The sequence below is a fragment of the Ursus americanus genome, chromosome 18 (assembly GCF_024610735.1).
Source record: "Ursus americanus isolate L20-20 chromosome 18, mUrsAme1.1.p, whole genome shotgun sequence".
Lineage (NCBI taxonomy): Eukaryota > Metazoa > Chordata > Mammalia > Carnivora > Ursidae > Ursus > Ursus americanus.
In genome coordinates, this window is record NC_142144.1 from 33,389,468 (window position 1) to 33,406,270 (window position 16,803).

The 16,803-nt window shown below is 40.9% G+C and overlaps 1 protein-coding gene across 1 annotated transcript; it reads left to right on the plus strand.

Annotated features, from left to right (window-relative positions):
- Positions 1-7,170: 7,170 nt before the first annotated feature.
- TOMM5 (translocase of outer mitochondrial membrane 5) lies at positions 7,171-11,756 on the plus strand. Its single transcript, XM_045780640.2, has 2 exons — positions 7,171-7,401; positions 11,153-11,756. Exons 1-2 carry the CDS (start codon positions 7,281-7,283, stop codon positions 11,185-11,187), a joined length of 156 nt encoding a protein of 51 aa, XP_045636596.1. The 5' UTR covers positions 7,171-7,280; the 3' UTR covers positions 11,188-11,756.
- Positions 11,757-16,803: the final 5,047 nt, after the last annotated feature.

Sequence of the window (16,803 nt, forward strand, 5' to 3'; positions counted from 1 at the left end):
GGACATCATCTTATCTAGCTTTTAAAACAACACTTTGAAGTAGGTATTAGATCTCTCTGTCACAGATGAAGAAACAAAAACCCAGAAAGATTCTGGCACAAGGTCTCAGAACAACTTTATAGAGGAGCTGGAAGTTAAACCTAACCTTTACTCCAAAGTCCATATTTTTCTTACTGCCACCACACTACCTCTCCTGAACATTTCCTACAGCTGGCCTCCATTTTACAATGCAAATGTCAGGAGCTAAAATGGGTGGTCAAGGAATTCCACCCACCGCTATGAGAGCCTTAAGGGAAGAGACAGATAACCCAGGCACCCACTTCTTGTTCAAGGACAATTTCTGAGTAAGGAATAAAGAGTCTCTGGTTTTGAATCCCAAAGGTCCTTGCCAAGGACTTAATATGTCCCCTTTGTCGGGGAGGGGGGCAGGGAAGTGGCTCGTGGTGGCAGGTGTGAGGCCAGATAGCTCAGAGTAAATCAGTCCATCATGGCTAACTAGAAAAGTTAAGGTTGTCCATAAGGGAAAACTGAAAATTGTAAGAGAATTCTGCAGGGGCGCCTGGGTGGCTTAGTGGTTGAGCGTCTGCCTTCAGGTCAGGTCATGATCCCAGGGTCCTGGGATCAAGCCCCACATCGGGCTCCCTGCTCAGCAGGAAGCCTGCTTCTCCCTCTCCCACTCCCCCTGCTTGTGTTCCCTCTCTTGCTGTCTCTCTCTGTCAAATAAATAAATAAAATCTTAAAAAAAGAGAGAGAGAGAGAGAGAGAGAATTCTGCAAAAATTATTTTTAGCCTGGAGAAAACAAGCATAAAGGAAGACCCAAGCTGCCCTGACACATTCATAAGGAAGAATGATCAGACTAGGTCTGGACACTCTGAAAGACAACGATAACTAAAACCAGTGGGAATATGGTAGAGAGGGGCAGATCTTGGCTCTAAGGAAAAGAGCTGCCTATCCACAGGTGTCTGAAACTGCCCAGTAAAGTGTGAGCTCTCTGCCACTGCCGATGCTCTAACAGAAGCAGGGATATCGAAGGTAGCGGCCAAGCATCAGAGAAGGACTTTGAGAGACCCTCTGGAGAAGACACTAGGGTAAGTTCACATAATAAAGGCCTGGCCTTTATCCTCCCCAACTGAAGTCTAAATATTACGTGATGAGAAGATTGGCCCGTTCCTTCATTCACAATCTGTATACCGCATAGCAATTCAACTTTAATATGCAAGATCAAAATGTATTCCTACCTTTAGGGAGCTCTGTGTTTGTTTCTAAGATGAGAAAATACGCTTGTGGGTATCTACTCATTGGCTTTGATCGGGCAGGTCTGTCATCCTGAAAATGTCAGAGACAGGCTGTGGAGAATGGATATTGATAGCCTTACCTTCGTCCTGTGGAGGTTGGACAGAAAGAGCTCACTTCTTGCTTTCTCAAAGGGCTCCTGACGTGGGGTAAGAGTTCATCTATCAGTGTAGGACTGGACCTGCAATCATTGAATCCATAAAAAATTATTTCTTTCCCCTTCTTTCACTTTAAAAATATTAATGGAGCATCTATGATGCTACAGGCAAAAAAAAAAAAAAAGGCACTTTTTATGAAAGTCAAGAAACTATACCCAGCTGTATACACATTTCCATAGCATATATATGTGTTTTGAGTACTGGGGGTAGGGTGGGAGTAGTGACAAAATCAGCTCTCTAATCTCTGCAGGGAGAAGTCTGGTAATAATAATTATTAGGTCAATGCAAACTTAGACTTTCAGTATGTTTTATTTTCCTGCCACAAAATAATTAGAACTTATAGCACAAGGAAGCAAACCTCCTCTAAAAACAAACAAAAATTTCCACCCCTTGTTTGTAGTTCTCAAAAGTCTAGAGATCAGACACCTACACTCTTGGCCAGAGAAAGCTTTTTCCTCAGGAAAAAAAAAAAAAAAAAAGAGTAAAAATTGAGAACTCTGAACTTAGGGTAATGATTATAATGATTAGAAAAATGTTTATGTGTGCACAAAGATAGTGTTACAGTCATGTTCCCTGGAACTTATTTATAGAAACAATATGAAAGCACATTAAATGCCCAAAGGTAGAGAATTAGTTAAATAAATTTTGGTACATCCATATAATGGAATACCATACAGCCACCATTAATGATGCTTAGAAGAATATTTAAAGATATAGGAAGATAGTCAATATAACTTAAATGAAAAATGCAAGTTAAAATAGCATATACCATATGGCCCAGCTTTGTAAAAAAAACACATATATAGGTGGTGTGTGGACATATATATATACACACATGCCCAAAGAAGGAGAGAGGGCTACATGTGTATACGATAGAAGAAGAAAGGCTGATAGAATGATCGCCCAATATATCAATAGTGGTTGTGGAATTGTGGGGGATTGATCTTTTCTTCTTTTTCCCTTAATTATGCATTTTCTAGGGGCACCTGGGTAGTATAGTCAGTTGGGCATCTCTTTTTTTTTTTTTTTTTAAGATTTTATTTATTTATTTATTTGACAGAAAGAGAGACAGCCAGCAAGAGAAGGAACACAAGCAGGGGGAGTGGGAGAGGAAGAAGCAGGCTTCCAGTGGAGGAGCCTGATGTGGGGCTTGATTCCAGAACGCCGGGATCACGCCCTGAGCCGAAGGCAGACGCTTAACGACTGAGCCATCCAGGCGCCCCTAGCATTTGACTCTTGATTTCAGTTCAGGTCATGATCTCAGGGTCATGAGATCAAGCCCCACTTTGGCTCAGCACTTAGCATGAAGTCTGCTTGAAATTCTCTCTCCCTCTCCCCCTCCCGCTCTTGCTTTCTCTCTCTCAAATAAATAATAAAAATAAATCTTTAAGAAGAGTATTTATTTTCTAAATTGTATAAAAATAAACATGCACTTTGGTGAAAAAAGAAGTTATTAAAGTATAATATGGTTATAATATATATTATATGTGGTTTCATATAATTATATTGCTATAAATAAATTAAAGCAAGTAAATTTTAAAGTTCTTTCTTTAATCTTGCCTATGATATGTAAAACTTATTTAATGTATTTTAAAATCATTATTTAATTATTTTTATTTAGGCAAACAAAAACAAGTTGTACAAAAACATGGAAAAATAAATCACTACATAAAAATGTTATATAGGATTTTAAGTAAATTTCTTTGGGGGAAAATTTCCTTTCAATGTGATAACCAAAGGTACCAATATTTTAATTCTAAAGGTTAGCAGGTATGAAGTTCATCCATTCATCCACTCAGGGGTTACTTTCTGAGTTTTTACCATGTATAAATATCTGTCCCGTTGTTTGGAGGATTAAAGTGTGTGTTTCTTGTACTTGAGGTGCTTCCAGTCTACTTGAAAAGATCAAACACTCATGAATCATCCAGGCAACAAAGCCCTAAAAATTAGAACAGATAATAGGGTATTAGAGAAAGCAAATGCCAGTGAGGTGAAGGTTATCAAAATTCTACTCATCTTTTAAAGTCCAAAAGGACTTCTTCTGGCTGGGTAGTAATTTCTAGAAGTAAGCTATCCCATCTACTGGGTGAGGACTCTCGTTAACATCTATCACAGAGCAGTCCTTCCCTTGGTGGGTCCTGAGTGGACTTTAAAATGAAGTTGATTTGGGAAACAGCAGACCATGTTCATCTCCTGAAGAAATGAGGAAGAAGACACGTGGAATTGTCTAATAACACCGTCCAGGTTAACTACTGCTGATGGGGGTGGAAACATGGAAAGAAGTACTGCCATCAGCCTCTTGATGAATAGCAGCCACCCTTTATCCTGTCCCTCCCAAGCTCAGGTCAAACAATACCTCATTCTTCCAATCCTTACCTCTGAGCGGAAGATTATCAATGAGAATTCACTAAGTACTGAAATCTGCAAGATCATGGGGAAAAGTGCTGGACTGGGAGCCCAGAGACCTACCTTAGTCTCAACTAGCTATACCTCTAGATTCCCTTTGGGCCTCAGTTTCCTCATCTGTCAAGTGAAGGGGTTGAACTGTTCAATACCCAAAACCTATAGCTCCCAATACATTAGAAACCACAAGATTCCTGTAATTATATGTCAGAATTATTCCCCAGTCATGCATCATCTGTCAATCTCTGACCCTGTAAATACAAATTCCTCCCCAATGATGGTATTAAAACACTTAATTCTCTTATGGGTAAATTGTGCGCACCAAACATTTGTGTGCAGTACTGTCTAAGAAGTCAAGGCAAAGGAAATAGCTCCTAAATCCCTCCTGGGATCAAAATGGAAAACAAGACAGGCTATGACATCAGCCACCATTTCCTCTATGATCAGACTGCAAACATCAATATTAAATTATGTGTGCATACTTTTCATTTTTGCCTTTCACTGCACAACCATAGGGAATCCTTTGCTTTTAGCAAGGTGAGGAAGGAAGAACAGGAAAGATGAACACATATTTTCAGCATTTTTGAGCTGCAAGTGATTTTAAAGATTAGACCCAATCCCCTAATCATTCCAATGAGGGGGAAAAATGAAGAGTTCAAGCTATGGCACAGCTCACTCCATTGCTAATTTCCTGAAGGGTAGGAGCTCCATTTGCGGCACCTAAACAGAGGGTCAGTGGACAATACCACCACCTACAGGCCATAAGCGGAGGGGCACCAAAAAAAAAGACAAAAAAGGAGCCTAAGCTCTTTAGTGAGTTTCCTCCATTTCAGGTGGAGGAGCCAAGCAAGGGGAGGACAAAGTTGATCAGGATGAATATTTCTGAAACAAACACAGTTCACCCTTCTAGATTGTATCCAGAACCAGTTCCTCACTACCTTCCTGTCTCTCTACAGGTAGGCTGGCAAGCACCACACCTAGTTTCTAAGAGACTTGTTATGAGAATAATATTGCCCTTTAACAGGTCAGCTATTTGCCACCACGTCACCTGTCCAGTCAACAAGTGCTGCTTGATACAGCATTGGATGAATAAAATTCAAATGCTAAAAATTGGATCTTTTTACCAAGATACATGATTTTTTTTTGCTAAATCTCTCCCCTCTTTGGTTCCTCTGAATCCAGGCAAGTTACTCAACTCATCTCAGTAAAGAAAATACGGTAGTTCTATATGAGAACTGTTTATCGAAACTCAGTCAGCATCAGGGATCTTAGTTACTGGAATCACATAAGAACTCATTCCTTGCCAATTCACTTTGCCTCGCTTATTCAGATGGATGAGATACGCTTTATTGTTACATTCTTCCTACTGCTGGCCAAACACTGGCTGTTTTGATGCCTGACCACATTTGATCAGATTTGGACATCCATACACTCCAGACCAGAATGCCCTAGATGACACGATTAGAATTGAAAATGCTCAGACTGTTAGAACTGAACAGGACTCTCAAAAGCATTTAATCATATCTTCTCCCTTTACAACTAAAGAAATGGAGTTGCATTGAAACAGAGACGTGTCCCTGGTCACATGGCTTGATAGTGGCAGTGCCAAATCTGGAGGCCATGTCCTTCCACAGCCCCTGCTGCTTTCCAGAGTCAGTGCGGGCTTCCTAACACTCTCAAAGTGTTGAATGGAGGATGCTCCTTGGGAGCAGTCCCTTCCATTCCAGAGCTGCCTCTATTCCAATGCATGAATTATAGATAGAAGAGGTTACCAAAGCCTGAAAATGCAGATGAGTTCTCTTTCTTGCCCCAATGTCCTACATTCTGTCAATCAGGAAGGTGGGCAGTTGGGCTTTAGTTATCAGTTATTGCATTAAATTACTGTTCTAACATCCAAAATCCACTGTTGCTATGCAATGTGCAGTCAGGAAGGCACATTCTGGTTTTTGCTTTTTGTTTATCAGAGAGGGGGAGAGAGGTGGGAGGGGTAGAGGAGAAGGGAGAGGGAGAATGCCAAGCAGGCTCCATGCCCAGGGTAGAGCTCAAGGCGGGGCTCAATCTAACAACCCTGAAATGATGATCTGAGCCACGATCAACAGTCGGACACTTAACTGACTGAGTCACCCAGACGCCCCAGGCACATTCTGGTTTTGAATTATGTGAGCAATTCAGTCATCTGGTTTGTGTCCAAAAATTATATATGGCTAGTTGACATGCAAAATTTGGGCCTGCACTGTTTTGATGAATCTGTGACAGGAAATCTGACTGCACTAAACCTCTACCTCCTGACTCCAGTGAGGCCCATCCAGGCAGGCACTAATGGTTAAAGACTAACAAAGGAGCAGTGGGGTGCAGGGGAAAGAGAGGGCAACTTGGCATTATAATCTGCATTAGAACCCTGCTTCTGCTTATCACTAGCAGGATGACTGTAAGCAGTGCACTTGGTTTCTCAGCCCTCCTCTCCTCATCGGTAAAATGTTGAAAGGAGCTGAACTTGTTTTTATACACTGTACTACTGGGCAAATCTACAAGGACCACTTAACGCCAAAAATGAGAACACAGCAATAATATGGAGTTGAAAACTTTTGTCTGGGTCCCACAAATCTAAATACAAAACCCTATTGCAGAGGTGTCTGGCTGGCTCAGTCAGTACAGTATGTGCTCTCAGGGTCCTGAGTTCAAGCCCCAGGTAGGGCATAGAGCTTACTTAAATATATAAATATTTATATTATATATATTAAAGTACACATTTATATATATAAAATAAAATGGGGATGACAATAACAAAAAACTTACTACATTTACTAGTCGTGTAATCACAGCAAGTTTCATCATCTTCATCTTTTTTAACTTATGAAAATTTTCACACATGCTCAAAATAGAAAGATTAGAAAAATTAAAATGATATATTAATCACCAGCTTAAGCAATTTTCAACATTTTGCTAATATCGTTTCATCTCCCTTCCTCAACACTTTTTTTTCCCCTAAGGTATTTTAAAGTATATTTGGGCAAGTTGTTTTAAAGCTCTCTGTGCTTCAGTTTTATCATCTAGGAAATAAAGGTTTTAATATCTAATTCATGGAGTAGAACTGTAGCTATTGTTATTTACGGTGGTATCTGTGTGCATTGTCCCCTCCGAGGCGTAAAAGCACTTTGCAGCGTAGCGCGCCGGGCTCCAGACGGAGCTTCCTCAACAGCCGGAAGGAACCGGAGTCCTGCGTGGTCCAGACTGCGACGCCCTCTTCAGGCAGCCCCCTGCAGAACCTCTAGGGCGGGATGAGGATTGTCCCTCGCAGGCCCCCGTCACCGCGCGCGAAAACGAGGGGCGGGAACTGGAAATGGGATGGGGCCGAGTTCCGGGCGCCAGGCAGCCTCCGAGGAGAGCCGAGCGTGGCAGCTGGAAGCCAGGGAGGCAAAGCCGAGATGTTCCGGATCGAGGGCCTTGCACCGAAGCTGGACCCCGAGGAGATGAAACGGAAGATGCGCGAGGATGTGATCTCGTCCATACGGAACTTCCTCATCTACGTGGCCCTACTGCGAGTCAGTGAGTGTCCTTCTAGGCTGCGGCCATGAGACCCGCGGGGAGCTCGCGGACACCACCCACCCAACTCTGGTTCTTTGGGGACCCGCGAGCTGAGCTAGCTGAGCGGTCGCGTGGAGGGTGGGACATGTGGGTCGAGATCAGCGGGCGCAGGCGCGGCTTAGGGTCTGCGGGTTGGGGTCAGAAGTACACGCGCTGGCCCGGACTGCGAGGGCGATTGCCTCGCCTGCTTTAAGAGCGTTTGAATTGAAAGAACCTCAAGGGTTTATTCCCCCCTCCCCTCCCGAGCTGCGGCCCTCATTTTGCCGACAGAAACTGAGGGCTAGAGTAGAGAAATGGCTGGCTCAAGGTCACGCAGCGGTTCAGTGGACGATCTTGATCTAGAATCCAGAGCTCTTAATACCAAGTTTCCTTCCTTCAGTGCTGATCTCTGAAATAACAAAAAGGTTTGCTGCTTTTGTTTATTTGTACAGAGAGTGAAGTAAATAATTTTTTTTGAAGGAATGAGAAGAAAAGAGTAGGAATCTATAGGATTAATAATAATACCTGAAGGTTTATTTGAATTTACGCTTAACAGAAGCTTATTTGCGTTAGCTGGTCTTGACAACGCTTTGAGGGAGGCCGGGCTTAACATTCTGTATATCCCTTTTGCAAATGAGAACTCGCCTTTCAAAGGCGGTCTTAACACAAAATATCAGAGTTAAAGGCACACTGAATATTGGAGATGGGTGCAGCTTTGTAGATCACTTCTCTAGTTTTACGGATACAAATCTCAGAAGTGATTTGTACCCCACCCCCCAATTCTCAGTTCAGTACTCTTTTCGTTGCACCTTGCTGTGTATTACTGACAGGTCTGGATGGAGAGGCAGGGGTGATTCAAAATGAAAGCCATACCAAGGTCATCCTGTAGAAGGTTCAAATTGGGCCTAGGCCAGAGCTCGCTAAACCCGGTACCCCATCACTGACTATGGTATTACCCTGCTTCCCCAGGAGAGGGAGCTCTGCTGAACAGAAACAAAAATCCTGCTCCTTCAATAGCTTTTTGCAACTCCCAACTTATTTTCTCCTCTTATCTTTTTTATTGACTTAGCTGCCAGTAAAATATTTGCTTCTTTTAAGTAACCTTTGTATCTTATATGAATTGGTTTTCTTAAAAAAACATACAGAATACTGTTCCACATTACCTCTTTTAAAATGGAGATATAATTCATAGTATACAGTTCACCCATTTAAAGTGTACAGTTCAACCTGTCTATTCATAAGTGGACAAAGATGTGGTGCGTATATACAATAGAATATTACTTAGACATAAAAATCTTGCCATTTGCAACAACATGGATGGACCGATAGGCTATTGTGCTGAGTGAAATAAGTCAGAGAGAGATGAATACCATATGATTCCACTTATTTGTGGAATATTTAAAAACAAAATAGAAACAGACTGATAAATACAGACAACAGTCTGGTGATTGTGAGTGGGAAGAAGAGTGGGGGATAGATGAAGTAGGGGAAGGAGCTTAAAAGGTACAGACTTCCAGTTACAAAAGAAGTAAGTCACAGGGGTAGAATGTACAGCATAGAGAATATAGACAATACTGTAATAACTTCGTATGGTAGCTAGACTTATTGTGGGGATCATTTCATAATATATAAAAATACTGAATCACTATGACATACACCTGAAACTAGTAGGGTACTGTATGTCAGTTGTACTTTATCTAAAAAGAGAAAAACTTTTAAAAATGATGGGTATATAATTTAGTGGTTCTTAGCATAATCAGAATTATGCATTTTAGAACATTTTCTTTACCTCTAAAGTGGACACCGTGCCCATTAGCTGTCATTCCCCATTTTCCCCCTTCACTTTCCCTTGGCAACCACCAATATAGTTTTTCCTTGTGGATTTGCCTGTTCCGGACTTTTCATATAAATGGAATTGTAGAATATATGACCTTCTGTGTCTAGCTTATTTCACTTTGCTTGTTTTCAGGGGTCATCCATATTGTAGAATGTGTTAGTATTTCCTTCCTTTTTATTGCCAAGTAACATTCCATTGTGTGGATATGCCACATTTGTTTATCCATTCATTTGATGGGTGTTACCTTTTTTTTAATCTGGTAAGAATTAGAAACATGTGGACATACTGCTGACTTTGTCAACTTTCAATGGATCTCAGTATCTACAGTTTAATGTTAACAATATGTTTTATTACTTTAATATGAGTATTGAGAAAGAAGATCCTTCTGGCAGCCATTTTGGTCACGGGCCCTTTTATTTTCTAATTTTTTAAATTATGGTAAAATACATATAACAAAATTTAACTATTTTTAAGTGTACAGTTTAGTGGTATTAAATACACTCATAATGTTGTACAACCATCACCACCATCATCTCCAGAACTCTTTATCTTGTAAAACTGAAACTTTTTCTATGATTTTGACATCTCTTAAGGCTCTCATATGAGTGTTATCATACAGTATTTGTCATTTTGTGACTGGCTTTTTCACTTTGCAAAGAGTCCTAAGGTTCATCCATGTCATAGCATATGTCAGAATTTCCTTGCCTTTTAAGACGGAATAATATTCCATTGTATACCACATTTTGCTTATCCATTCATCCATCTTTGGATTCGGATTGCTCCTACATTTTAGCTAGTGTGAATAATGCTGTTGTAACATGGATATGCAGATATCTCTATTTTTTAGTTTTTTGAGGACCCATCACACTGTGATCCATAGCAGGTGTACCATTTTACATTCCCACCAACAGTGCACAAGGGTTCCAGATTTTTCCACATCCTTGCCAGTAGTTTGGTAGTAGCCATCCTAATGGGTGTTAGTTGGTATCTTATTGTAGTTTTAATTTGCATTGTCCTAGTGATTACTGATGTTAAGCATCTTTTCATCTGCTTATTTTGGCCACAGCACTTCACACAGGATAGTAATAACACTTCTTTAGATCCCTGTGACAATATTTTTGTTTTCTAACCATTTCTGTTTGTACCCTCCTACCAGACCCTCAAAAACTGAAGTAGGACTGTATCATATGTGATTTGGATTACATAAGTGATGTAGAGCTAATCAGTGGGAGAACCAAAATCTGTGTCTCCCTTTTCTGCTTCCCCAGTGCAGTGTTGTTTTCTCCCACCCTCTGCCTTTTTTCAAATATGTGTTATTATTATTTTTTTTATTATTTATTTGAGAGACAGCGGGAGGAGGTGCAGAAGGAGAGGGAGAGAGAATCTCAAGCAGACTCTGTGCTGAGCAGGGAGCATGACGCAGGGCTCAATCTCATGACCCTGAGATCATGACCTGAGCTGAAATCAAGAGTTGGACGCTCTGTCGACTGAGCCACCCAGGCGCCCCTCAAATACGTTTTAAAAGGTGAAATATGCCAATTTGTTTCTCCTACCATTTTGTTCCTTTGACAGTTAAATCACCCAAAGTAAAAAGATGGTCTTTTGAAGGAGGATTGAATTTACTCTTTATGGTCCTAAGAGAAAGAACTAACTGGAGAAAAGATTTTATATGGTATAAGAATGCACCTTCGAATAGTCGGAGCTTCGTGACACGGGAAGGACAGTGAGTCTCTTTTGCTAGGTTATGCAGGCAGAGGCTTGGCCATTATTTGGAGTCATTTAAAAAATGCAGTGAACTAAATCTGTAAGATTTTTTTCCCCCAGTCTTATAAATTCCGTAATGTAACTTGTGGGCTAATAGATCTGAAATTCTGGGTTTGTTTATTTTTCTTTCAGCACCTTTTATCCTAAAGAAATTGGACAGCATATGAAGATGGGCAGCACATGTGAATGCATGATATGAGGAACCCAGTTACAATTTCTACTCCTATCTGCAAAAGAATAGGCCCAGAAAGATGTAAGAGACTCTTTGATTGAATGGACATAAAAATTCTACTTGTTAAGAACAAGTTTGGCTCCGGTAACTGACCTTCATAGCTAAAATTTAAAACTACTTGGGAAGTAAAGACATCTTGGGTGATAATACACCCATATGCCTGTGATGTTCAGCCTCTGTGAATGTTGATATAATTGTAAGTAATGTCAAACTCCATTTTCTAGCAAGTATTAATTATAAGGGAATTACATCTACACTAGCACTGTCTCGTTAGTCATTTCTGTACCTTTTTACTTCTGTCTGGAGAATATATGTTGGAGAGTTCCTTATGATTAGTTGTGTTTCACAGCCACAACACTGAAGCACAGGACCATCAGCCTATATTTTTAATTAAAGTAGCAACTAAGAAAAAAATTGGGATTTTATTTCTCTTAACCTACTTTTTGCTGCAGACCTCTTTAATGTTGTAATTATTACAAACTACATTAAATTGAGTTCCTCTTGTTTTGGACTGAAGGATTTGCTGATGCTGATAAAGTGACATTATTTAAGCAGTCTTTGTGAAAGGTAACATTACTGCTTGATGCAGGGAATCTATAGTACCACTAAAGGAAAAAATGCCATTTTATGTCAGATAGTTCTCTAAGTATTTTGGGGAAGGGGGACAGTCCTTAACCTTTTTCCTGGAGACAGCTACATTCACCTCTTTTTAGCTAATTGTATTGGTATTTACCTTCATGTCTCTAAATAGCATGATTGTATTGTTATTTTATGATTTTTTTTTAGGTATTGCCTACTGACTTCTCTGTGTATGGAAGGAGTAGGTCTCTTTCCTCACCTCCATCACTCTTATCTCTTCTCATTTCTTCTTCTTTCCAATATACTTAGCGTGCTTTTGTGTGAATCAGTTTCTTGAGGACTCTAAATACTGTTTGTTTTCTTTTCCTGTATATCTTTTTGTTTTTCCTAGGCTTCATTTTCTATACACTTACCACTAAATCAACTAGACTCTTAGCCATATACCTAGTTGATCACAGTGTTAAGTTTCACTAGGCATGCCGTTTCATCTTCCCAAATAAGTCTTTCCTGGAGCTTTCTGACCTGTGCCAGTCTGGACTCTGGTCTCCTGTGCCTGATGTAGGGCTGTATTCTGGGATCTCCCTTCACTGCAATCCTGGGAATTCCTTTTCTTCTTTTCCCATGTTGGATCTTTTTTTTCCCCCTGTATCTTGTTTTCTTTATCTCATGTCCAGTATGCATTTGAGTATGCGTGCAGTACCTTTGCCCATAACTGCCTAGCATCCCACAATCCAGAGAACCCTCTGTTTTTACCCTTTTCAGAAAATAAACTTCTAATTTGGGAAGGGAACGGGGCAAAAGAGGCTGCTTAGCTACATAGAGTTGCAGAAAGCATTCTGAATACTTAAACCTTCAACCAGTCCCTATTTTAGTGTCTACCTCTTCACTCCTACCAAGGTAGAGGAAGGCACCAGTTCCTGAAACTTTTAGCGATTCTCTGATATAAGTTGGGTTGTTTGTTTTGCTTTTCTACTGCTGACTCAGGATTCCGTTTTCTTGGGGGCTACCATGTTATTTACTACTTGTCCATCTGCTTTCCAACTTCTAGCTTTTTGCTGCTATTGTCTCCTCTCTTCCCATTCTTTTAGATTTATGCCTTAAAACAAAAATCTTTGCTGTCGTTTAATGGAATTTCAGGAGGCAGTGGAAGTAGATGCATGTGCTCAATCTACCATCTTTACTCAAACAGCATATATTTTTACCCTGTGATGCTGTGTTTCGTGTTGGTAATTTATATCCATTCCTGACCTGAGGAGGTGTGGCGTATAGCACCACGGTCACCATCACTGGCTCTAAAGACAAGCAGGCTTGATTTCGTGTCCTGATTCCAACACATAGGAGATGGATGACTTTTAGCAACTGAACCCCTGTATCTCATTTTCTTCACCTGTAAAATTAGCGTAGTGGGAACATCTGTCTGCTTCAAAGTATGTAAGAATAAAGTAAGAGAATGCAAGTGGAGCCGTGAGCACAGTGCCTGACATTTGGTAAATGATATTTATTGTTAATGGTTAGTGTTTGGCATAAGGTGATTAGAAGTGATTTGTGCTAGCATTCGCTGCGTTAGTAGGTTTCATTCATATTTTCAGATGTTGTGAGATAGCATGTTTATATTCTAATTGTATACAAACTTCAACATTAGCAAATACTTAAATTCACTGATAACTGTTAATTTTACAGATGAGGAGTAAAGATTCTGTAGCTAATAAATAATAGCTATCCAAGGTTTAGGGGCTCTTAATGTTTATTTATTGTATCCTATCCTTAAGTGCTTTTCTTGGGATGTATGATTGTTACTCTGGATTCCAGCATATGTTCAGGCTAGAATAAGGGAAAATGTGATGGTGCAGTTTTTATTGCTGAGTTTTTAAAATTCAGGCCATGAACTCCACAGGGAGAGGGTGTTGTGTCTAATACTTGTAATGAACAGTTTGGACACGGTACATCTGAAAACATGTGGCCATGTGTATATATTTGGTTTGAATGTGTAATGTGAAATAGTAAAGAATTATTTGAGTTTTGTAAACTTAAAATGGAGCATAGAAAGAAATGCGGATAATTGAGAAAATGTTAATCCACAAGCAGATTTTGTAGAGGGATACGATCTTAGAATTTTGCTCCTCAATTAGGTTAGTGTTCTTCCTGCTATCACTGAATTTCATTTTTTAACTGCTTTATCACTGCTCTTTGAAGTTCTTCCACCAAGTAAGTTAGCATTTCAGTTACAGTGTGTTCAGTAGTTTACAGGTGGGCAAACTTGGGCCTAGATTTGGAAGGAAGAACAAGTGTAGGAATGTTAACTTTTAGGGACGCCTGGGTGGCTCAGTTGGTTGGGCATCTGCCTTTGGCTCAGGTCATGATCCTGGGGTCCTGGGATCAAGGGCCGCATCAGGCTCCTTGCTCGGCAGGGAGCCTGCTTCTCCCTCTGCCTGCTCTGCCTGCCACTCCCTCTGCTTGTGCGCGCTCTCTCTCTCTCTCTCTCTCTGACAAATAAATAAATTTAAAAAAAAAAAATGAACTTTTTCCCTTCTGCTTTGCTTGACTAAGCGTATCTCTTTACCTACAAGATCGGGCGCCAGAGAGTGTTGGAGATAGGACAGAAAGGAAATCAGCTAGACATTTTAACCTTCTGTTAAAGGTCAAATGGTAAATATTTTAAACGTTGTGAGTTCTGTGCTCTGTCAACTCTCTTTGCAGCGTGAAGGCAGCCATAGACAGTATGTAAACCAGTGCAGCTTTGCGCTGTTAGCAGCCAAAACTCTTAGCTGCTGGGGGATGAGTACCTTGGTCCTAAAGTTGAGATCTGGGTCGCTCACCACAACATCCACCATAGTCCTCTTGAATCCTCACTCCTCCCTATCTACCATGCCATTTCTCAGCTGTCTTTCATAGTTAAATGCCTCAATAAAGTGGTTTATTTTCATTTCCTTTCCCTGGTGATCTCTCTCTTTTTTTTTTTTTAAGATTTTATTTATTTATTTGACAGAGGCAGCGAGAGAGGAAACACAAGCAGGGGCAGTGGGAGAGGGAGAAGCAGACTTCCTGCTGAGCAGGGAGCCCGATGCAGGGCTCAATCCCAGAATGCGGGGATCATAACCTGAGCCAAAGGCAGACGCTTAATGACTGAGCCACCCAGGCACCCCTCTCTGGTGATCTCTTGAACCCACTCCAGTTAAGTTTATATCCCCAGTGATCCTCTGAAACTGCTCTTGTCAGGGTTAACACTGACCTGTCTCACCCTATCTACAGCACTCAACACGCTATTTGTTATTGTAACCACCTTGCAAACCTTCCAGAACACTAATTTCCTAATTTTCCTTCTCTCCACCCTTTCTATTCCACTTATCCTCTCTTCAGATTCTTTTGCATGTTCTCTGTATTTCTTTTTTTTTTTTTTTTTTTAAGATTTTACTTATTTATTTGACAGAGATAGAGACAGCCAGCGAGCGAGGGAACACAAGCAGGGGGAGTGGGAGAGGAAGAAGCAGGCTCCCAGCAGAGGAGCCTGATGTGGGGCTCGATCCCAGAACGCCGGGATCACGCCCTGAGCCGAAGGCAGACGCTTAACTGCTGTGCCACCCAGGCGTCCCACATGTTCTCTGTATTTCTAACCTGAAACTTACAGTACCCGAGGCTTCAGTCCTCAGACCTTTTTTTTTTTTTTATTACTGGATCTCCGGCTTAAAATTCTCCAGTGACTTCCTGTCTTGCTCAGAGTAAAAGCCACAGTCCTGGTTGCTGACAAGGTTCTGTACAATCTGGTCCTCATTACATCTCTGATCTCGTCTTTTATGACTCTTTCCTCCTTCACTGCATTCCAGCTACACTGGCCTCGTTGCTTCCTCAAACAAACTAGACATGCTGCCTCAGGGCCTTTGCACTGTCTCCTCTGTCTGGAATGCTCTTCCCTTAGATTTTCAGGTGTTTCACTCCCTCTCCTTCAGGTCTCTGCTTAATGGCATTTTTTTCAGTGAGACCTTTCCCAGCTCCTTTGAAAATTATAGGATATTTCAACTTGTGAAAATCCAGCAAATTGTATACTTAAGATATGTCATTTTTCCATAGTTACGTTATATTTCAAGAACGTATTTTTTATTATACCCTCTCCAGCACTCCATAATCCCCTTCTTTATTTTTCTTAATGGCACTTACTATACTTTTCCTTATTTATATTGTTAATTATCTGTCTCCCTTCATTTAGTATATGCTTAGTGAGGGTAGGGATTTCATCTATTATGTTCACTGTAGTATCTTAGTACCTAGAAGACTGCCTGGCACTCAGTGTTCATTAAATAATAGAGTGGAGAAGTTTTTAACTAGTAATGGGAACTGTAAGAGTAAGCTAACAAGAAAAAGCTAAGCTTGCCAGATGAGATTAGTACCCCAATTAAGATAGGGGATTATGAATTTGCAGTGCCTGGATGTGGGCCTTTTTCTCTAGCAGTGCTCTGCTGTCCAGAGGTAGGCTCGGAGAAGGTGGAGAGGTGGGTTCATCCAGGGCTGGGGCTTGCTACATGGCCGAGGTGAAATGACAGGGTCAGGGAGGGATTGAAATAATGCACGAGGCATCTAAGCTGGATCAGGAGGAAAAGGCAGGAAGGAGCTGAGGGACAGAAGTAAATAGAGGGGTCAGTGCTGCTGAGGTCAACTGCAAGAGTGGGAGCAGCAGAGCAGTAGCCCTGAAGACCTCTGTATGCCCCAAATATCTTTCCTGCACTTTCTGTGTAGGTAAAAGTTCCTGTTCTGCAAAACAATCCATTCATTTTGTTTTCTGGAGAGAGAAATATCACCAATGTGTGGCCTTTCGGGCTCTTAGCACAAGAGATGGTATATTAGAGTTTATTGGTTTTGCAGCTAAGTATGTATGGCATGGTCTGACAAGGACCACATCTGACCTACTACCACAGCTTACTCTCCCCCAATTTATATGTTTATTTAGGAGGAAAGAAAATTGCTAAGTGCAAATACGTTC

Bases quoted from the DNA above. Each gene is read 5' to 3' on its own strand.
- TOMM5 (XM_045780640.2), top strand. From the start codon at position 7,281: ATGTTCCGGATCGAGGGCCTTGCACCGAAGCTGGACCCCGAGGAGATG. The intron at 7,402-11,152 runs GTGAGTGTCCTT...TTTTTCTTTCAG, and splicing joins CGTGGCCCTACTGCGAGTCA to CACCTTTTATCCTAAAGAAA.